The sequence below is a fragment of the Schistocerca nitens genome, chromosome 2 (genome assembly GCF_023898315.1).
Source record: "Schistocerca nitens isolate TAMUIC-IGC-003100 chromosome 2, iqSchNite1.1, whole genome shotgun sequence".
In the NCBI taxonomy this organism is placed as follows: domain Eukaryota; kingdom Metazoa; phylum Arthropoda; class Insecta; order Orthoptera; family Acrididae; genus Schistocerca; species Schistocerca nitens.
In genome coordinates, this window is record NC_064615.1 from 1,175,856,823 (window position 1) to 1,175,879,621 (window position 22,799).

Sequence of the window (22,799 nt, forward strand, 5' to 3'; positions counted from 1 at the left end):
GCAAAACCAGCTGAAAGTTACAAACAGTAAGCATACACGGTAACACAGCGTTTCATGAGGTACGTGCTGAGTGTAACTGTATATGGTCTGTGCCATGCACATACACTAGCCTCAAAGGCAGGCATCACATGAAGAGAACAAACATGCACCAGAAACAAAAATGGAAGTTAGACTTTGGTGTAGCAATCATTTTAATGTTTTGTGAATTGGAAACTCAAATTTTTTTGCTATATATTACGAAATACTTCTAAACAGTGCTATCACGTAAATTAGTTTTTGCCAACTAACATTTGTACTGTACAGAAACAAGTCCTGTAAACCTATGTTTCCTGATTCCTCTACTCCCAGCAGCCAATCTGAGAAGTTCCAAGTCATTCTTTGTGCATAATAGCAGGTAGTAAAGAGTAATGCTGAAGATAAGGTGGGTAGTTCACGTAACTAATGAGGAGATATTGAATAGGATTGGGGAGAAGAGAAGTTTGTGACACAACTTGACTAGAAGAAGGGATCAGTTTGCAGGACATGTTTTGAGGCATCAAGGAATCACAAATTTAGCATTGGAGGGCAGCGTGGAGGGTAAAAATCGTAGAGGGAGACCAAGAGATGAATACACTAAGCAGATTCAGAAGGATGTAGGTTGCAGTAGGTACTGGGAGATGAAGAAGCTTGCACAGGATAGAGTAGCATGGAGAGCTGCATCAAACCAGTCTCAGGACTGAAGACCACAACAACAACAAAGAAAAAAAAACCTTATTGGCAATAAGAACATGAATAACAAGTAGTTTTCTTCACATTTGTGAGTAAAAGATGTTGTTTTGTAATTTCCTCAAATGCATGAGGCCTCCTGCTCTAGATTGGTTTCTTCAAAGGGGCATAACTGTGCACCACAGACAAAACTGATGAAGCAGGCATGCACAATAACATTGCACAAGGCAATTAGCTGAGACATAATTTTTTGAGGTTGGAAACAAGTGAATTTCTGTCATTTCACCTAAAGAACCTCAGATTGCTGCAACATAATGTAAAAATTTGTTGTATTTAATATAACAATATACGACACAATTTGAGAGAAGATAGAGTTTTATATGTACCTGAAATAAGCCAAAAATTTAAATGAAATACTTGTTCCATTCTTCATTAATTTTCTCAGTCAACAGATTGGTGAGTAGCATGTATTGACATCTACTTATCATAAATATTCTTTTCAGGGACAGTCTTTTATTTCTGCATCAGTGCATCCCTGTTTTATAGAGTCTATAAAATTATTTCTTCTTCTTGGTTGCACTTTCCTTCACTAGGATCTCATACTTCCTTCCAATAGATTTGTGCAACAACTTATCATATGTCTTATAAGTCAACTTCACCTAAATTTGTGAAGGCCTTTGTCAAGTTGAGACACATCAATGTGGAATGGTTCCACTCGCTACAATTCTGCTCCCTAAATATTTGTTTTGTTCTGCATTATACACATAATCTACACACAAAGGTACTTAAAATTACTAAATTCTTATTCATGAAGCATTTAACAAAACCTTATTACTAACAGTATGGATTTGAGACTACTGATGATAATGGTATATTCATTTTATGTGGAAGCATTTTATTTAAGGAAATATTTACAATTTTAGTGTCATGTAAACCACACAAAGCTTATTTGCAAGCGCACACTTACCTCTCTCACAAAAGCATTAGGCTTTTCCAAAAACCACATATTTCAGAAGTTACTTGTAGGTATTCAAAATTTTTGTATTTCAGAAAAAATGCAATCCTGTCAAAATTCTACTGCCATAGCTATGTAGCCAGGCATTTTCTGTTTTTGAAAATTCATAAATTTCTTAAAATAACATATTAGTTTATGAAATATCCAAAACATAAAATGTATCTTTCCTGAAAATTCTCAGGAGAGTTTAAAATTTTCAGCACACAGAAAAACCTTCACTTCGTACATTACTGCTTATCAGTTCACCGTGTTTTGATTGTACAGCTTATAGTTAATCACAATAACTTCAGTGTCTAATTTATTTTTGTATGTTTCATTTTTCCTGTCTTTAATGTTAATACTCAAAATGCAATTGTGATTACTATATCACATGCTTCTCTGTATAGGCACTGCACACAAAAGTGCAGTCAATCAGAGAAGACTATTCAATCAGTTGGCAAACTAATGCATTATTTATACAGTCAGTCGGAGGTGGACATTAAGTTATGCAGTCACTATGTTGTTACCATGCATTCAATATCTCAACTTCTATGTATCTGTATATCTATCTATCTACTTGCAAATTTGCGGAACCTCTGAATAGTATGTGTTGCTTACAGATCTGTATTACCAAACTTCTATTAGTGCATTTCAAGAAAGCTGAACATTGAAACCAGTATTGTGTCAAGAACGGTGAAGAGAATGAAAAGGTAAATTCAAAGTGGTTGTTCACATTTATTTAACAATGTTTTGTAACACTACATAATGACAGGAGGAAGACTTGTGAAGCTGAACATCCAGGAGACTGTAGAGGCACACAAACAGGTTGTGAATACTTCAAAGTGCCTGGCTGAGGGTACTTGCCATTGTACCACATATTAGCAATCCATCCCACTGGACCTGCATAGAGAGCACAGGAAGCATGGCTATTTAAATGCCTCTGTGTCGCTGTAATTAGTCTCATTCTGTCTCTACAGTGCCTATGGGAGTTATATATAGTACATACCTAAATTCCTTACTTAATATTACCTCTTGAAATCTTATAAGAAGCCTTTTGCAAGTTTTTTGGTGTATATTTCCAAGCAGTTTTTCCAGCATCCATGTTATAACTCTCGCCTGCATCTGATAAACCTGTGACCATTCTATATCTACTGTTAGTTCCATTTAGTATTGTCCGACACACTTGGACAATATTCTAGGATGGATCACACAAGTTTTTGTAAGCAGTCTCCTTTACAGACTGCATTTTTCTAGTACACTACCCGTGAACAAAAATCTGCTTATTAATTTCATATCCATGCAAATTGTTGCTTTCAGTTATTTGTATGAGTTCACTGCCTCTGTGACTCATTCATATTGCAGTTACAGGATAGTAAATTCTTCATTTTGTGAAGTACACAGTATTTGTGTAAAATATATGTGTTGAATGAAAAATAGCTGTAGAATTGAAAACTAGCCTTTGCTTTAGTGTGAACAAGTAAAAAAAAAAAAATAATAATCATATGTGCTGTAATAAAGCATTGGGAAATGGGCATGGAAGGCTATGAAACACCAGCCAGTGGCAAAGACTTCTACATTATGTAGCTGTAGGCAGGGGACAATCAAATCTGAGCAACCAGCTCTATAACAACTCAGGACACTGTTTTGACTTCCCTCCTGTGATGATTTAATAAATGATTGCTTTCCAAAGCACAATCTCACACACTTATTTTTACCAAAATGTCTCAATAGATGTTTCAGTCAACAAAGAGTAGAAACAGTAGAAATATGAGTCTCTTCCCTGAGGTTTCCAGGGAAATTCAATTTCTCTGAGAATCCAAATTTATCAAATAAATTATCACACTGGCATTGAAGAGAGTATTCGTCATTTAAGGGGCTGCTACTGTCAGGTAGCTTGCAGTGACAAACAATCACTCTCCAAGTTCACTGACAAACTTGCCGAAGCTTCCACCATCTGAAACTACCTTGCATGCTCGTCTAGAAACAGATCTACTATGTGACACTAGAGTTTCTTCCAGCACATAAAATGTTCAAACAACTTGGAGGATGTCTTTAACATGTGCCAATTTTTCAAGGTACAAATGCAGCAAGTGAGCAGTGTGCAATAAAATTTAAAACCTTGGGGCATAATCAGGCAGGAAGATAAAGACTCTCTCTCTCTTTCCCTCACACACACACACACACACTCTCTCTCTCTCTCTCTCTCTCTCTCTCTCTCTCTCTCTCTCTCTCTGTAAACACTACCACCACCATCACCAATACAGAACCAAAAATGATCAACATCAGAAATTATTGATAATAGTTAATATAAATTACCAGCAAGTGAGCACCCAGCATTAACTATGTCCTTCTGAGTACAATCAAGTAGAGAGCAGGATTCCAAGCATAATTTAAAGCCTTGTCTCTATTTAAAAAGTCACTTTCTATTTAATCTCAACTGCCTCCTTAGTAACATTATCCCAGTAGATGTAAGTGTATGTCAGAATCTCTGGCTGCATCCCTGAAATTTATCTGAATATCCACTTCACTGGGTAAATTTCTAAATTCACAGTATGACTACAAATATATGACAATGTTTTTGTTTTTCTAAAGATTCACCTTGTCTGCAAGCTTATGATTCCGGTCATGTGGCTCTAAATCCTCTTCACAGTCAGAACAGTCAGGACCTCCAGGTGCTGGAACCTGAAAGGTGGCATAGGGACTGATGTCCTGCCTGTATCCAAGAGAGACACGCACTGGAGTCGGCAGGTAAACTGGTTCTTGCAAGCTTGGAGACATTTTTCCACAGTCTGAGCTGTCAGCTCTGTCCTGCAACACTTTCTTGCCCAAGTCTGACAGCTGCTCAGGATCTTCATGTTTATCTATGAATACCATCAGTGCCATCAGTAATTCTTTTGTGTCCCTTAAAAGTGTAACATACACTTCTACATAGATATGGAAGAAAATATAGCAAGAAGCAGTTCAGGTCTGTGAATTTAAGTGAAAATGAAATCACCAAATATTGAGTGTCACAATGTCATTATTCCATTATGGAGAATAAATATTATTATTTTAATATCAGTGTCAATAATGGTCTGCAACTTACTATAGTAGTACTTCATAACAATGTGAATTTGAAGAAACATGTGACATAAATTCTTTCTGAAATAATAAACCCTAACATAGGAAAATATTTGGATAATTTATATTTCACAGTATTGTAGCATGTCTGAAACAGCTATATAAAAATATTGCTGTAAAATAATGTTCTATAACTGTTCTATAACACTCTGCTAATATGAAGTTACAGCCACTTTCATTCTGTTACCAGTGATTACAGAGATATGTACTGACTTTAGTATTACATGTAAATACCTATAAAAATCTAGACAAATGCACCTCAGGCACTCAGGGTTACATATTCAAACTTAATTACGTGAGTAGAAAGTTAATCCATCCTGGGGATCGAGAATCTTGACAATTTCCTGCTATCAATATTGATACTGGCAAGATACTGGTGCTAGGAATTCCAAGATGTTCAAGAATGTTTTAATTTTATGGTTAAATGTTTCTGTAATTTTTATTCACTGTTGTAATTTTCATTTATTTTATTACTTTTGGAGTTATATTAAGATGCTATGCTAACTGGCTATTGTAGATGCATTGTCTGCTCTCATCCCTGTTGCGATTATTGGTAAGATATGGCAGAAGAAAATGGTTCAGCGAGCCATGGTGTTATTGTAGTCATGAAAATGCAGAATTTCTCTGTGGAACGTTTCAGTTGATACTTTATGGGATGTCAAAATGTAATCCCAAACAATGGAAGTGCAATCCTGCATCAATTACCAGCATTACTTTGCTCTGGAAATATTACAGATGCTGTACATGTCACAGATTTCTTAGCACAGTAGTTTTGTGGTCTTTTACCTATCACCACTAGATGGTAAAGACATCATTTTCACAGGGCCAGGAGACTTCACTTCCTCACAACTCAGTCAATTAGCATGAAATATTTTTAAATTATTCACACAAACCTTCCTCGTGAATCACACTACCTATTATTGAAAACCAGATCAAAATCCCTACAGCAGTTCCTGAGACTTTCAACAGATTATGAATGCAATGTAAGTATTTAAAAGTAAAAATTTTTCTTATGTGATATAGTTACAAATTAATAATTTTTGGATTTTTTCTTTTATTTGTACTGTGAAATCCTGCTTCTTGCCAAATTTCATGATTCTAGGTCAATGTAAAGTACCCTATAGGCTTTGATGAGTGAGTTTGTGAGTAACAAAAAAATGACAGTATCCTTTGATTGCATTGACTGAGAAGTTTACCCTTCCAAGGGACCATAGACCTTAGTGTGTGACACAAATTTTAGCTTCATAGCTCTATACCCACTTCTGAGAAAAAGGGATCTTAACAGTCAGGCAGACAGACAGCATAGTGATCCTTTTTTTTTTTTTTGGGTCATCAGTCAGTCTACTGACTGGTTTGATGCGGCCCGCCACGAATTCCTTTCCTGTGCTAACCTCTTCATCTCAGAGTAGCACTTGCAACCTACATCCTCAATTATTTGCTTGACGTATTCTAATCTCTGTCTTCCTCTACAGTTTTTGCCCTCTACAGCTCCCTCTAGTACCATGTAAGTCATTCCCTCATGTCTTAGCAGATGTCCTATCATCCTGTCCCTTCTCCTTATCAGTGTTTTCCACTTATTCCTTTCCTCTCCGATTCTGCGTAGAACCTCCTCATTCCTTACCTTATCAGTCCACCTAATTTTCAACATTCGTCTATAGCACCACATCTCAAATTCTTCGATTCTCTTCTGTTCCGGTTTTCCCACAGTCCATGTTTCACTACCATACAATGCTGTACTCCAGACGTACATCCTCAGAAATTTTTTCCTTAAATTAAGGCTGGTATTTGATATTAGTAGACTTCTCTTGGCCAGAAATGCCTTTTTTGCCATAGCGAGTCTGCTTTTGATGTCCTCCTTACTCTGTCCATCATTGGTTATTTTACTGCCTAGGTAGCAGAATTCCTTAACTTCATTGACTTCGTGACCATCAATCCTGATGTTAAGTTTCTCGCTGTTCTCATTTCTACTACTTCTCATTACCTTCGTCTTTCTCCGATTTACTCTCAAACCATACTGTGTACTCATTAGACTGTTCACTCCGTTCAGCAGATCATTTAATTCTTCTTCACTTTCACTCAGGATAGCAATGTCATCAGCGAAATGTATCATTGATATCCTTTCACCTTGTATTTTAATTCCACTCCTGAACCCTTCTTTTATTTCCGTCATTGCTTCCTTGATGTACAGATTGAAGAGTAGGGGTGAAAGGCTGCAGCCTTATCTAACACCCTTCTTAATACGAGCACTTCGTTCTTGATCGTCGATTCTTATTATTCCCCCTTGGTTGTTGTACATATTGTATATATGACCCGTCTCTCCCTATAGCTTACCCCTACTTTTTTCAGAATCTTGAACAGCTTGCACCATTTTATATTGTCGAACGCTTTTTCCAGGTCGACAAATCCTATGAAAGTGTCCTGATTTTTCTTTAGCCTTGCTTCCCTTATTAGCCGTAACGTCAGAATTGCCTCTCTCGTCCCTTTACTTTTCCTCAAGCCAAACTGATCGTCACCTAGCGCATTCTCAATTTTCTTTTCCATTCTTCTGTATATTATTCTTGTAAGCAGCTTCAATGCATGAGCTGTTAAGCTGAATGTGTGATAATTTTCGCACTTGTCAGCTCTTGCCGTCTTCGGAATTGTGTGGATGATGCTTTTCAGAAAGTCAGATGGTATGTCGCCAGACTCATATATTCTACACACCAACGTGACTAGTCATTTTGTTGCCACTTCCCCCAATGATTTTAGAAATTCTGATGGAATGTTATCTATCCCTTCTGCCTTATTTGACCATAAGTCCTCCAAAGCTCTTTTAAATTCCGATTCTAATACTGGATCCCCTATCTCTTCTAAATTGACTCCTGTTTCTTCTTCTATCACATCAGACAAATCTTCACCCTCATAGAGGCTTTCAATGTATTCTTTCCACCTATCTGCTCTCTCCTCTGCATTTAACAGTGGAATTCCAAAGGTTGTTTTGACTTTCCTGTATGCCGAGTCTGTCCTTCCGACAATCATACCTTTTTCGATGTCTTCACATTTTTCCTGCAGCCATTTCGTCTTAGCTTCCCTGCACTTCCTATTTATTTCATTCCTCAGCGACTTGTATTTCTGTATTCCTGATTTTCCCAGAACATGTTTGTACTTCCCCCTTTCATCAATCAACTGAAGTATTTCTTCTGTTACCCATGGTTTCTTCGCAGCTACCTTCTTTGTACCTATGTTTTCCTTCCCAACTTCTGTGATGGCCCTTTTTAGAGATGTCCATTCCTCTTCAACTGTACTGCCTACTGCGCTATTCCTTATTGCTGTATCTATAGCGTTAGAGAACTTCAAACATATCTTGTCATTCGTTAGTACTTCCGTATCCCGCTTCTTTGCGTATTGATTCTTCTTGACTAATGTCTTGAACTTCAGCCTACTTTTCATCACTACTATATTGTGATCTGAGTCTATATCTGCTCCTGGGTACGCCTTACAATCCAGTATCTGATTTCAGAATCTCTGTCTGACCATGATGTAAGATGGCGCCGGGTAAAAGTGTACAAATTGCCGATCCCGCAGTTCCAACGAATTTCGACCATAATAAGTGCAAAATATGTTCGAAAAGAGTTATACGAGGTATTCTGTGTATTAACTGTAATTACTGGTATCACGAAAAATGCGTCAAAGTTAACCTGAAATACTTTAACAGTGAAGAACAGTGGACATGCCGCCAGTGCATCATACAAGCAGCTGAATCCAAAGTAAACAATACTCTAAAAACGCAGGATCACATAATTACGTCATTGAAACAAGAAATAATGGACCTCAACCTGAAGCTTGAAAGCCTACTGGTGAAGTATCATGAACTATTAGTGAAGTGTAATGAACTTGAAGTGGCAGTAACCAATAAAACCACGAACAATGAACTCTTTATCCGCACACCGAACGTAAATATCGGTAACAAAAACTGGCGTTTGACGGGACAACGTACTACGAGAAATAGTCAAGGTGTAAATCGTGCTCAGAATGCAATGCTCAGAAATCGTGTGTTGTCTAGCGCCACGTGTGATCGTAGCCCTGTAAAATCTGAATGTAAACAAACTGCAACTGAAAACAAAGCTAATGTGGGGGTACGCCTACGTGAAATGGATCAAGAAAGTGATTTTAAAAGTGTAACTACTGATAACCGCCGGGTCCAAGATGCTAGCAAGGTCAATTTGCAGTCTAACTTTGCTCAATATCTTACGCAAAGATCAACCCAAAGTGAACTATCCCCCACAAAGTGTATGAATAATCCGGCGACGAACATAATCTCTCAAGCACCAATATATGTGCAGGACAAAAACGACAGAAATTCCAGAACGTTACATAGCAAGAAAATCTCGGAAAAAATGAAAGTACTAATATTAAGTGACAGTCATGGAAGAGACTGTGCTCAAATACTGCAAGACAAACTAGGGCCCTCATACCAGGTAAAAAGCATAGTAAAACCTGGCGCCCCACTAAAAGAAGTGATAAAAAACGCAGAATATTTGACAAGAAGCTTCGGTACACGTGATACTTTGATTGTAATAGGGGGTTCTAACGACATAGACAAACCTCTCGATCTAATGTTGAAGCATGTGGTAGAACCATTGGATCCAATAATCGCTCTAAGTCACAAAATGAATATCATTATCCATCCTATACCCAGGAGATATGATGTTCAAAATTTAAATAGTAAAATTAATACTGCAAACCTCCACCTGATTCAGGCTCTGAATTTAGCTAAACACGCGTACAAAAAAAGAATTGCTGTGAACTTTGAAATAGAGAGACTAGCCAGAAACCATTTCACAACACATGGCCTACACCTAAACAAATGTGGCAAGGAGATTATCTGCAGTAGACTGGCCTTCTTGACAACTATGAGTGACAATAAGAAACCAAAAGTCAGAAACCATAAACAGACGCTAATAAGCAATTGGATAAAGACAAACAGGATGGGAAATAAAAAGAGTAATAGTGGCCATACTGTGCAAACTACACTAGACAAATGGGTCAAGAAGTCACAGAGACGAAACACAAACCCCCTGACCCCTCAAAAAGGTCAGGAACCTGAAAGGATCAAAAATGGGATGGTGAACATTATCGAGACATCCCTCCAAAACGTCAATGTGATGCCTCAACAGTGTGAAGTGCATGTGGATACTTTTCAGGCCCACCTGGAAGATGAGATGGCACCCAAGGACGACCAACAGAACCAGCACAACTGCTCAGAAGTCTGCATACCTGGAATACAGCACAATTTAAACTAAAGGTCAGTGACACAGTAAATATGACTTCGAGCCCCCTGAGTAAACCACACTCAGACCTGAAAATCTATTATCACAATGTCCAATCCTTGAGCAACAAAACTGATGACTTAAGCATTTTGCTGACCAGTGAACTCAGTGATATCTCAGTAGTATGCCTAGCAGAGCATTGGCTCTGCACTGATGTGGTTAAGCTAATCTCACTACCCAACTTCAAATTGTGTGAACACTACTCCAGATCAAACGATGGACATGGTGGGGTTGCCATCTTCATCAAACAACACATTGAATATAGCCCACTTCCTACCCTAAAGGAAATAGGAACAGATAAGATCTTTGAATGTGCAGCCATAAAGCTTACAGATCTAAATCTAATTGTAGCTACAATCTACCCTCCCCCCTCCAATAGTATTAATGATTTTCTGTTAAAAATGGACTTGTTTTTATCCAAAATAAGTCAGTGGAAACAGGAGGTGATTATATGTGGTGACTTTAATATAGACTTTCTCACCCACAACAGAAACAGGGAAACATTGATTAACATTGCAAAAACTTATAATCTGCATGGCCTTGTAAACGAGCCCACTAGAATAACACCTACATCCAAGACAGCTCTAGATCAAATTTTTGCAAATAGAAATAAACTTAACCCAACTCTAGAAGTATACAATGCAGGATTCAGTGACCACCAAGCTGTCATTCTAAAGGTCGATGTTAGCAAAGATACCTCAAACCCAGCCCCACCTAAAACTTTACGAAGGTTTTTCACCCAAGAGAACTTGAACAAGCTAAATGCCCTCCTTAGTAAAGAAAAGTGGACAGAGATGTACACAGTCAAAGATGTCAACACGAAATTCAACATATTTCTTGACAAAATGATCCACCACTTTGAAGAGGCCTTTCCGCAAAAACCAGTAAGAATAAATAATAATAGAAACAAGAGTTGGATTACACCAGCTATAAAAATCTCTTGCAAACATAAAAGAATACTCCACATGTTATGTAAACAAAGTAGTGACTCCCCCCAACTAACAGAATACTATAAAAACTACACATGTATCCTAAGAAGAGTGATAAGACAAGCAAAAAGGATGCAGAATGATGAGTACATTGACAAATCGAGCAATAAAGTAATAGCAATGTGGAATATCATAAAAAGGGAAAGAGGGGAAATGAAAGCTTCACATACGAACATAGAAATCAAACTCCACAATGAATATATACCTAATCCCGAAGTAGTGGTGAACTCATTCAACAATTTCTTTACAAGCATAGCTGAAAAACTGGTCCAAAATAATCCTAACACAAATTACCAACCAGCAAACAAAAAATATCACACATGTGCAGAGTCAATTTTCATTACCAAAGTCACTGAAAATGATGTTGCAAAAGCCCTCAGAGAGTTAAAAAATTCATATTCAGCTGGAATTGATGGTATCCCAGCAGTTGTAATCAAAAATTGTGAACACACAATTGCTGAACCATTAACTCACCTCTGTGACTGTTCTTTCCAGGCAGGTATCTTCCCTGAAGCTCTGAAACTTTCTAAAGTAATTCCTATCTTCAAAAAAGGTGATAATAAAGATATGAATAACCACAGGCCTATCTCAATCTCATCCTGCTTTTCTAAAGTTTTTGAAAAAATAATGTCCAAAAAAATGATGGACTTCATTGAAAAAAAAGGTTTACTAAGTTTAGCTCAACATGGGTTCAGAAGCAACAAATCTACAGAAACTGCAGTATATGATTGCATAAATACGCTTTTAGAACTGTTAGATAGAAAACAACCCACAACAGGCATATTTCTGGATCTGTCAAAGGCTTTTGACACTGTTGACCACAAAATATTACTGGAAAAATTAGAACACTACGGTATCAGAGGAATTGCAAACAACTGGATTGCTACATTCCTAACCAATCGGACGCAGAGAGTCAGCATGAAATATACTAATAGACAAAGCAACTCAATAACCGAAATACTATCAAGTAATAAAACTGTAAAGCAAGGTGTTCCACAGGGCTCAGTATTGGGACCCCTACTTTTCCTCCTGTATATTAATGACTTGAGCCTGAATGTTGATGCACACAAAACAATAATTTTTGCTGATGACACAACTGTACTCCTCAAAGGGGAGAATACAGAGGCGGTGCAAAAAGCTGTGAACGTGGCTACTGATCAACTCAGCAATTGGGCAAAAATCAACAGATTAACCATCAACACCAAAAAGACAGCTTCCATGAATTTCCACACAACACAAAATGCAAATTACTCTCAGCCATCTGTCACTATAAATAACCAGTCAATAGATACCAACACTGTTTTCAAATTCCTAGGTCTGTGGGTTCAACATAACTTGAAATGGAATACACATACAGGAAAGGTAAATGCCAGGATCTGTACTGGCTGTTATGCATTGAGTGTGCTGAAAACATGTACTAGCCTGAAAACATTAACCAGTGCATACTACGCTTATATACAAGCCCACCTAAAATATGGTGTAATATTCTGGGGAAATGCTCCAACTGCTCTGAGCACATTCAGAATCCAGAAGAGAGCATTAAGGATTATTAATGGGAGCAAACCCAGAGACTCCTGCAAACCCATCTTCAGAAAGTTAGAAATCCTAACACTGCCTTGCCTCTACATTCTTGAGACTCTAAAATTCTTCAGAAAACATATAGTGCCAACTGACCCCAGAGTCGTAAAAAATAATCAAATACATGAACACAACACCAGTAAAAACGCAAACCTGCATGTTATACGAACAAATACTCAACTGTGTCAAAAGGGAGTTTTCCACATGGGCCTCCAACTGTTCGACAATCTTCCCACTAATATTAAGTCCATTGAAGATAACATAGAATTTAGCAAAGCCGTGAAGTCATATTTGTTGTGTCACTGTTTTTACTCTGTAAATGAATACTTAGACAAGTAATCTTGCTGTTTGTGCTAAATTGAAAACATTGAGCAATATAATACATTAGAATACTATAGGCTTACATTAATACATGTTAACAATGTTAAATGACATTTTCCGACATCTGCAACACACTGTGTACCAACAGATCACATGGAATAAATAAATAAATAAATAATTGAAATCTTTCCATATCTCCCGGCCTTTTCCAAGTATACCTCCTCCTCTTGTGATTCTTGAACAGGGTATTCGCTATTACTAGCTGAAACTTGTTACAGAACTCAATTAGTCTTTCTCCTCTTTCATTCCTTGTCCCAAGCCCATATTCTCCTGTAACCTTTTCTTCTACTCCTTCCCCTACAACTGCATTCCACTCACCCATGACTATTAGATTTTCGTCCCCCTTTACATACTGTATTACCCTTTCAATATCCTCATACACTTTCTCTATCTGTTGATCTTCAGCTTGCGACGTTGGCATGATTAGAACAACCCGGTCACTGAACTGTTAACAGTAACACACCCTCTGCCCTACCTTCCTATTCGTAACGAATCCTACACCTGTTATACCATTTCCTGCTGCTGTTGATATTACCCGATACTCATCTGACCAGAAATCCTTGTCTTTCTTCCACTTCACTTCACTGACCCCTACTATATCTAGATTGAGCCTTTGCATTTCCCTTTTCAGTTTCTCTAGTTTCCCTACCACGTTCAAGCTTCTGACATTCCACGCCCCGACTCATAGAACGTTATTCTCTCGTTGATTATTCAATCTTTTTCTCATGGTAACCTCCCCCTTGGAAGTCCCCTCCCGGAGATTCTATGAGGGTTCTATTCTTACCAGCTAACATACAGAATGCTAAAAGAGCAAATATCATTACTGTAACACAAAGCCCAGAGGTATGACTGAGTTTACATTGGCTTGAGTAGACAGGAGCTACAGTCAGTAAACATCAGTTTAAAATTAATGAACTTTAGCGGCACTATGTTCACTTAGAGAGAGTGTAAGGTTAATATACACTCCTGGAAACTGAAATAAGAACACCGTGAATTCATTGTCCCAGGAAGGGGAAACTTTATTGACACATTCCTGGGGTCAGATACATCACATGATCACACTGACAGAACCACAGGCACATAGACACAGGCAACAGAGCATGCACAATGTCGGCACTAGTACAGTGTATATCCACCTTTCGCAGCAATGCAGGCTGCTATTCTCCCATGGAGACGATCGTAGAGATGCTGGATGTAGTCCTGTGGAACGGCTTGCCATGCCATTTCCACCTGGCGCCTCAGTTGGACCTGCGTTCGTGCTGGACGTGCAGACCGCGTGAGACGACGCTTCATCCAGTCCCAAACATGCTCAATGGGGGACAGATCCGGAGATCTTGCTGGCCAGGGTAGTTGACTTACACCTTCTAGAGCACGTTGGGTGGCACGGGATACATGCGGACGTGCATTGTCCTGTTGGAACAGCAAGTTCCCTTGCCGGTCTAGGAATGGTAGAACGATGGGTTCGATGACGGTTTGGATGTACCGTGCACTATTCAGTGTCCCCTCGACGATCACCAGTGGTGTACGGCCAGTGTAGGAGATCGCTCCCCACACCATGATGCCGGGTGTTGGCCCTGTGTGCCTCGGTCGTATGCAGTCCTGATTGTGGCGCTCACCTGCACAGCGCCAAACACGCATACGACCATCATTGGCACCAAGGCAGAAGTGACTCTCATCGCTGAAGACAACACGTCTCCATTCGTCCCTCCATTCACGCCTGTCGCGACACCACTGGAGGCGGGCTGCACGATGTTGGGGCGTGAACGGCAGACGGCCTAATGGTGTGCGGGACCGTAGCCCAGCTTCATGGAGACGATTGCGAATGGTCCTCGCCGATACCCCAGGAGCAACAGTGTCCCTAATTTGCTGGGAAGTGGCGGTGCGGTCCCCTACGGCACTGCGTAGGATCCTACAGTCTTGGTGTGCATCCGTGCGTCGCTGCGGTCCGGTCCCAGGTCGACGGGCACGTGCACCTTCCGCCGACCACTGGCGACAACATCGATGTACTGTGGAGACCTCACGCCCCACGTGTTGAGCAATTCGGCGGTACGTCCACCCGGCCTCCCGCATGCCCACTATACGCCCTCGCTCAAAGTCCGTCAACTTCACATACGGTTCATGTCCACGCTGTCGCGGCATGCTACCAGTGTTAAAGACTGCGATGGAGCTCCGTATGCCCCAGCAAACTGGCTGACACTGACGGCGGCGGTGCACAAATGCTGCGCAGCTAGCGCCATTCGACGGCCAACACCGCGGTTCCTGGTGTGTCCGCTGTGCCGTGCGTGTGATCATTGCTTGTACAGCCCTCTCGCAGTGTCCGGAGCAAGTATGGTGGGTCTGACACACCGGTGTCAATGTGTTCTTTTTTCCATTTCCAGGAGTGTAATTAACAATTACTCTTGTAGAACCGGATTTTTGTTTAGAACTTACCACAGTAAAGTAGTATGTGCAATGGGAGAAAGAAATATTATTCTATAGGAGAGAAACTGTTCAATGAAATCAGACATATTGGGAAGGATATAGTACAGCTAAGTCCATAAGTGCTGCCATTATATTCATTTGTACTTCTTTTTCTCTTTCATTTTCTAGCTGTATTTTACCTCTGTATGTATTAGAAGACATTATGGTATGACTTTTCTTCAAGTAGGCGAATAGGATAGCAGCAGCAGCAATTGTAATTGTAATCCCAGTGGCAGCAGGAACTATTACTGCCATCTCACTATAAAAAGATTTTCTTCCATATCCATAATATACTATGAGTTCTGGAGCTACTGTAGCTGGAAACAAAAAATAAACATGGGTTGAAAATTATGCTGTATGAGAAAATTTACCATGGTGACTATCATTAAAATATCATGTACTTTTGATGTATTTAATAAAGGCACAAACTTAAGGTACATGGAAAAAAAAAAAAAAAAAAAAAAACAGAATGAATCCAGTCTTAAAGACTGTGTAGGAATAAATGATTAAAACTGCATATAGAAAGTATACTCAGTTCTCTGTCTTGCACTGTATGACTGCTTGAGAAAAATGTATGTAGTTTATGTCTTCTCTCATATGACTGAATAGAAAAAAGGGTGTTATGCTGTACTCAATCAATGAACATCCATCAAATGAAGTAAAAATGAAAAGGCAAGAATGGCTTGTCAGTTTCAAAGAGTGCAGTATTAGTATATGAATGATATTGAACAGGGAAAATGAACAATGGAACTGCCAGATTCAAGATGTTTGGCTTGTTCGCTGTTATGGCAGTGATTCAAGTGTGGACTAATTGGGCACAAAAGGGTCATACCAGAAAGTGGATCATGTAATATGACCATTGCGAAGCAGCTGTTCCATCTTGTCTGTATAAATGTAACAGACTGAAAAGTTATGGCTACAATGATCACTTGTTGCTGTGTCACTGAAATGGTTGAGGTACTTATTTTTGAAGCTGCTGACAGGGAGATCTTGATGATGCGGCAGCTCATTCTCCATCTCACTCACCCATGCAGTGGAAAATTCTGCTATGCTGCCACATTACCTTACATGGTAAGGCATGTGGAAATAGTGAGGGAGGTGAGGTTGAAGTGCAGAAACTGAAGTGGCTACTGAGTGGTTAGAATATACATTGGTAAATGAAAATAGTTCTTAAAGAAAAAGAAAATTTTAGTAACTGCAACAAAAGCAAAAAGATATCATAAAGAGAAATTGTGTAAAATGTGTCATCCAAAATACTGAAGAATAACCTCACTTTAACAGATAATGTTATTCTTGGGCTGTATTGTTGAGTGTGCTCATAATTTAGATGCCACTGCTGAAAATCACAGTAACTGCATTGAACAAACAATTTAAAACAGCAATCTGAACTTGGTGAGCACCCGTTATACATTATGAAAATTTTGATTATGTTGTACTGTTGGGTTCAGTGTCTTCTGTGGCACTACACTGTCTTTCCACATTGTTTAGTAACAAAGTCCAGGAAGGAAAATTCGTGAACACTGGTGACATATTAGGTAACAGCATAATACTACCACCAGGTAGAGGTTTGTTGAGTCACCGACAGGCACAATGAAAAAATGTTCAGCTTAGGAAATATATTGTTGCCTTGCGTAGTCCATACGATGAACATTTCTAAGATACTCTTTCACCGTGCTTGTCTGCAACTCAACACATCTTCTATGTGGTGATAGCTATCTATCCTTCCCATATTCTTGTTGTTTGTTTGATGGTCCACTTGAAACACAGATGTCCTTCTTGGTGTTGCAATTTTCATAAATGATGGTGTCTAACACACATTAAAAGTTACATTTCTCTGCCTTGCAGACACAGCAGTCAAATGTTTAACATTTCTGGGTAGTGATCTAAACATCTCATATTTGATAAAACCCTGTGTTTACATACTGAATAACAATCACCAGTTACACCAACCAAAGAATTGTTCTACATGAAGTCACCCTCTGTCAGCCAATACCTGTTCCAAAAGAGGGCTGCATATTGGATATAGAGGTTCGTCATATCATATTCTCTTCTCACTGTCATGATAATCTGCCCTTTACAATCAATAGTTATCAATGGCATAATATCAGGAGGCTGCAGAAGACAGCAGAACTACTGCATTAAAGTTACAAAAGATGTATCAACATGATATCAGGATTGCAGCTGGTCATCATAAACTTCCTTCCACAATATTTCAACTGGACACCTGCCAGTCACCTTCAGGTCAGTCATAGAAGACTGACAAAGACATTCTCTCCTCTGCCTTATATAGTGTGCTGATGCCATGTATGCGTCAGAGTCACGGTGACAGAAAGACCAAACTGCCCAGTGGCAGAAACCCTAGCTTGTGGAGCTGCAAGGATTAACTGTATCTGTCACATCCGCTTGCTGCAGTTATCAGAGTATTCTGGCTGCATTTTTCAACAGATTCTCTCATAGCAGAATCCCAAAAAGATGTTGCTGTGCCCAAAATGAATGTTTATCAGACTCCATTGAATGTCCATTGCAGATACAATGTTCCGTAACTGCAGACTTGCCCAGCAGGTCCAAAATCATAGATGGTGGGTGGAAAATCACTTTCACCTGAAAATTATTAAGGCTTCTTGCTATTTTGAAGGAAGTATTTCCAATGATGGAAATACAAGCGAGGGACTTTGCTAGCACGTTCTCCTCTTTATCCACTTCCCTGTTCTTGGTTTAAGCTGAGGATGCCCTGTTAATTTGCCGGGTTGACTATCTATTGTCTCTGAACAATGTCCTTAAATGTGCAAGCTCTTTAGGTAAACTGTTTCCATCCAACACTGTATGGTCCCTGTGTACAAGGGTTTTAAGCATACACATGGTTTGGGATGGGTGATTGCAACTTGAGGAGTGCAAGTACAAATCAGTGTGATTGGGCTTATGGTAAACAGAAAGTCCCAAAGAGCCATCGCTCTTCCATCTAAAATTTCTTTGCACACATGCTGTAGGGTTGTGATCAGTCTTCCTGTACATGAAGTAGATGATACGTCATTTCCAAATACAAACTACGAGGTAACAGAACAGTTGAGTTACCGTTATCAGCCTTCAGCACCACTATGTCTGGAGCCTCTCAGAGATTTTGTAGTGCATCCCTTTCTTCAGAGGTTATATTACTGCATTGAGAAGGAGCTTTCAAGAGAGCACGGCAAGTTTACCTTCTTATTTCTTTGGCAGTGTCCATAGGAAGGCATTGTACAGTTTCTTCAACACCACTGACAAAACTTGTCAGAGCTGCTGCATTTGGTGTAAGTGCAAAATTGAATCCCTTACCCAAAACAGATAGCATCACATCTTTGAAATTCCTGTTGGTGAATTTAACATTGGAATGTCATGCAGTTATTCCCCGTGGTGATGGCTGTTGTGGCACAAAGCAATCAAATTTTGACATCTGCTGAGAACTTGCATCCTCATGCCGAGTGAGGTGGCGCAGTGGCTAGCACACTGAACTTGCATTTTGGAGGACAACGGTTCAATCCCATGTCCAGCCATCCTGATTTAGGTTTTCTGTGATTTCACTAAATCGCTCCAGGCAAATGCCGGGATGGTTCCTTTGAAAGGGCACGGCCGAATTCCTTCCCCATCCTTGCCTAATTCGATGAGACTGATGACCTCGCTGTCTGGTCTCCTCCCCCAAAAACCCCAACCCTTGCATTCTCATACACTCAATCAAACTTTGCTGAAGTCACTCCATCAACCCAGTCCCATGATACGGGAGAAAGATGAGCTGCACTCTTCAGATGTAGGTGGAAGAGTTCTTCTGAAATGGCATCGAACCTTCATCTTGCATAACAAATTCTCTCCTTCACAATAGCATGACACACCTTCTCCATTATCTTCAGTGCAGTGGCCGTCTTAATAAACTGTATCACTCTGACAGATTTTGGTATTATGCCATGGTCTTGACATCTCACTAAAAACTTAAAGAACTTAAAAGTTTTGCTGTGGACATAGTGGCGCTGGAGGCTGATAAAAGTAACTCAATTGCTCTGTTACCTCATAGTTTGTATTTGAAGAAGATGTATGGTCTACCTGGTGGTACAGGAAGTTTGATCATGACCCTACAGCTTGGGTGCAATGGAAGACGTGTACAGTCCTGAATTCTTCCTGGCTGTGTGGTCTTCCTGAAGTGCACAAAGGTCGTCTTCCTTTACGGCCCATAGTGGGTATTATTACACCCCCACATATGATTTCATCTAACATCTTGCTTTCTTGCTGAGACCATTGGTTGGCAAAGGTCTATGTCATACATGGAAATCTGCTGATTTTATCAAAAGACTGGAGGCTGTCCACCTAAGTAGCTCAGATCTTCTAGTGAGTTTTAACATACTATCTCTTTTTGCAAATGGGCCTCTTGCTGATTCGTTGGTGCTAATGGATAAACATTTTCAGTCAGATGTCACTGCTTTGTTTTGACATGCTCTTTCCTCAACCTATTTTATGTTAATCCAAGAATATTTTGAACAGACTGACAGTATCACCATGGGCAGCCCCTTATCTCCCCTAGTGACTACATTTTTTTATGGCGAATTTTTAGGAAAGAGGACTTGAATCAGTGGTTTGTAAAACAACTGTTTTTTGGCGATACTTGGATGGCACTTTCATGGTGTGGCTCCATGGAGAAGATAAGTTAATGTAGTTTTTACATCATCTTAACTCCATTCACGAGAACATTCGATTTACTATGGAATTACAGAAATATGGCTGTTTCCCATTCCTGGATGTTTCGGTTTGATTAAAGAGTGACGGCTCTTTGGGACATCTTGTTTACCGCAAAGCTCAATCACACTGATTTGTACTAGCACTCCTCAAATTGCAACAACCCATCCCAAACCATGAGTATGCTTAAAAACCTTGTACACAGGGCCCATACAGTGTCAGATGCAAATAGTTTACCTAAAGAGCTTGCACATTTAAGGACATTGTTAAGAGACAATAGATACTCCACCTGGCAAATTAACAGGGCATCCTCACCTAAAACCAAGAACCGGGAAGTGGATAAAGAGGAGAAAGTGCCAGCAAAGTCCCTAGCTTTTATTTCCATCATTGGAAATATTTCCTTCAAAATAGCAAGAAGCCTTAATAATTTTCAGGTGAAAGTGATTTTCCACACACCATGTAAGATTTTGGACCTTCCGGGATCAGTAAAGAATTATTCATTGTTGTGGAAGGCAGTAAGTGTGGTACTGCCTATATAGGACAAACAACGTGCATATTGAAAGAATGTTGCACATAACATAAGCGTTGCACTCGCCTTCTGAAACCCAGTAAGTCTGCAGTTGCGGAAAATTGTATCTCCAACAGACATTCAATGGATTATAACAAAAATTAATTTTGGCCACAGCAACATTTTTTTTGGGACTCTGTTATAAAAGAATCCATCGAAAATCTCATGAATATCGACAGCGGCTACCAGTTGGATAATGTGTGGAATCCCGTCATCTCCAAGATTTTCTCCAGATGAAGGAGCCAGAATACTCCGATAACCGGAATGAGTGGCAACACTGAAGAAAGCTGATCCTTGCAGTTCCACAAGTGAGGGCGCTGCCATTGGGTGGTGTGATCCTTCTGTCACCGTGACTCTGATGCATGTGCAGCAATACTATCAGCGCACTATATAAGGCGGAGCAGAGAATGTCTTTGTCAGTCTTCTATGGCTTGCCTGAAGATGACTGGCAGGTGTCCAGTTGAAATATTGTGGAATGAAGTTTACGACAACCATATAAAATCCCGAAATTTCTTCAAACATTTAATTCATCAGGAAAATTTTAAATTTCACAACATGATATAAGTTTTTTTTTACAACACACTCAGGATGGCCACGTTCTTTGCCAAACAGTTCAAGAAGGCCACCTTGTCTTGCATAATTTTTTTATAAATGGATTCTACAACACAAATATCCACAGATGAGTAAATGTTGGCTTTCCAAACTACACATACTCTTGCATCAGGAATTATGGCAACATGCTCTTAAGTTTTGTTACATTAACTCAATTAAAAACTGATTATCATACCTCCTAAATGTGTGAGGGTAACAAAGTCATAGTGTTCCACAGTTGAGCCAGCACTGTTATGAGCTGTAACTCGTAAATTATACCAAGTTCCTGGATTTAAATCCAGGACAATAAATTGAAGTTGCTCTGTTTTGACATTGTTTGATACAAGTGTCCACATGGTTTCATCCTTTACTTTGTATTCAATCACAATAGACGTTATGTGGCAACCACCATCATCCCATGATGTTAAATTTAACAATATGAAACTGGAATTAACTTTTATGAGATCAGAATTTTTTGGAGCAACTGGTGCTGAAAGTAAAATGTCATTAATTAGCACTTGGAAAATTAAGCTTGTAATAAAACACATGAAAATATATCTGCAACCATTTATGCCAGAGATAGCCTACAAAGAATTACTTCACTTGTACTCAAAACACTAAAGGTACAACAAATCCTGGGCATCTTTTATTTCCCATGATGGGATGAAGAGTCATCCAATATGTACCCAACAACAAAACATTACACATGTTAAAAAATCTATAATAAAGAAAAATAATTTGAACATAAACAACTGTACTGTACTTCATAAAAAGGTAACTGAAAAATAATAGTAAATTCCTCAAATTACATGGTAGTTAGAAGACTAGGCATGAGATTTCTGGCCTACCTGTGATGTTTTTCCTTTTTCACTTAAAAGATATCACCAACTTTTTAGGAACAAATTTTACTTTAGTCCAGATCACTGTCAAATAGAAATTTTCTAGGTTATAAAAATATAGACCTAAAACAACTCTATACTTGGTGCAAATGACCAGAAACAAATGACCAGTTAACACAAGAATATGTTTAAGAAAAGAAGAAAATACTACAAACCAGTCACAAGGGTTCTGAAGGTTTCTCAGGGTACTTACCTTAATTCTATACTAAGAATATCCTCACAAAAAAAAAAAAAGACTAACTTCTTAATGTCAGGTGACCCTGAAAACTGACCTATCAGGACATCTCTTCATACAGACTGAACTGGAAACAATGCATCCAACACACACTACACATTGAGTGATCAGTTGTGTGAAGTACCTGTCTGTTGTAAAATAATGTTTCACTACAAGTATTTCTGGTAAAGATAAGCAAACAGCTCATATTCAGGTGTTACTCAAGAATTTTTTCGGCAAGAAAAATCATCTAGTACTTAAGTTGCTTAGCACATCTATCAAACGTTCAGTTATAG

At 39.1% G+C, this 22,799-nt stretch overlaps 1 protein-coding gene across 1 annotated transcript in view; it reads right to left on the reverse strand.

Annotated features, from left to right (window-relative positions):
* LOC126235639 (Down syndrome cell adhesion molecule-like protein Dscam2) overlaps positions 1–22,799 on the reverse strand; it is a 167,781-nt gene that overhangs the window by 318 nt on the left and 144,664 nt on the right. Inside the window, exons 11-13 of the mRNA XM_049944352.1 lie at positions 21,587–21,880; positions 15,677–15,853; positions 4,298–4,560 (exon numbers count right to left, since the gene is read on the reverse strand). Of these exons, the coding sequence (XP_049800309.1) occupies positions 4,298–4,560; positions 15,677–15,853; positions 21,587–21,880 (734 nt within the window). The remainder of the gene's footprint in view (positions 1–4,297; positions 4,561–15,676; positions 15,854–21,586; positions 21,881–22,799) is intronic.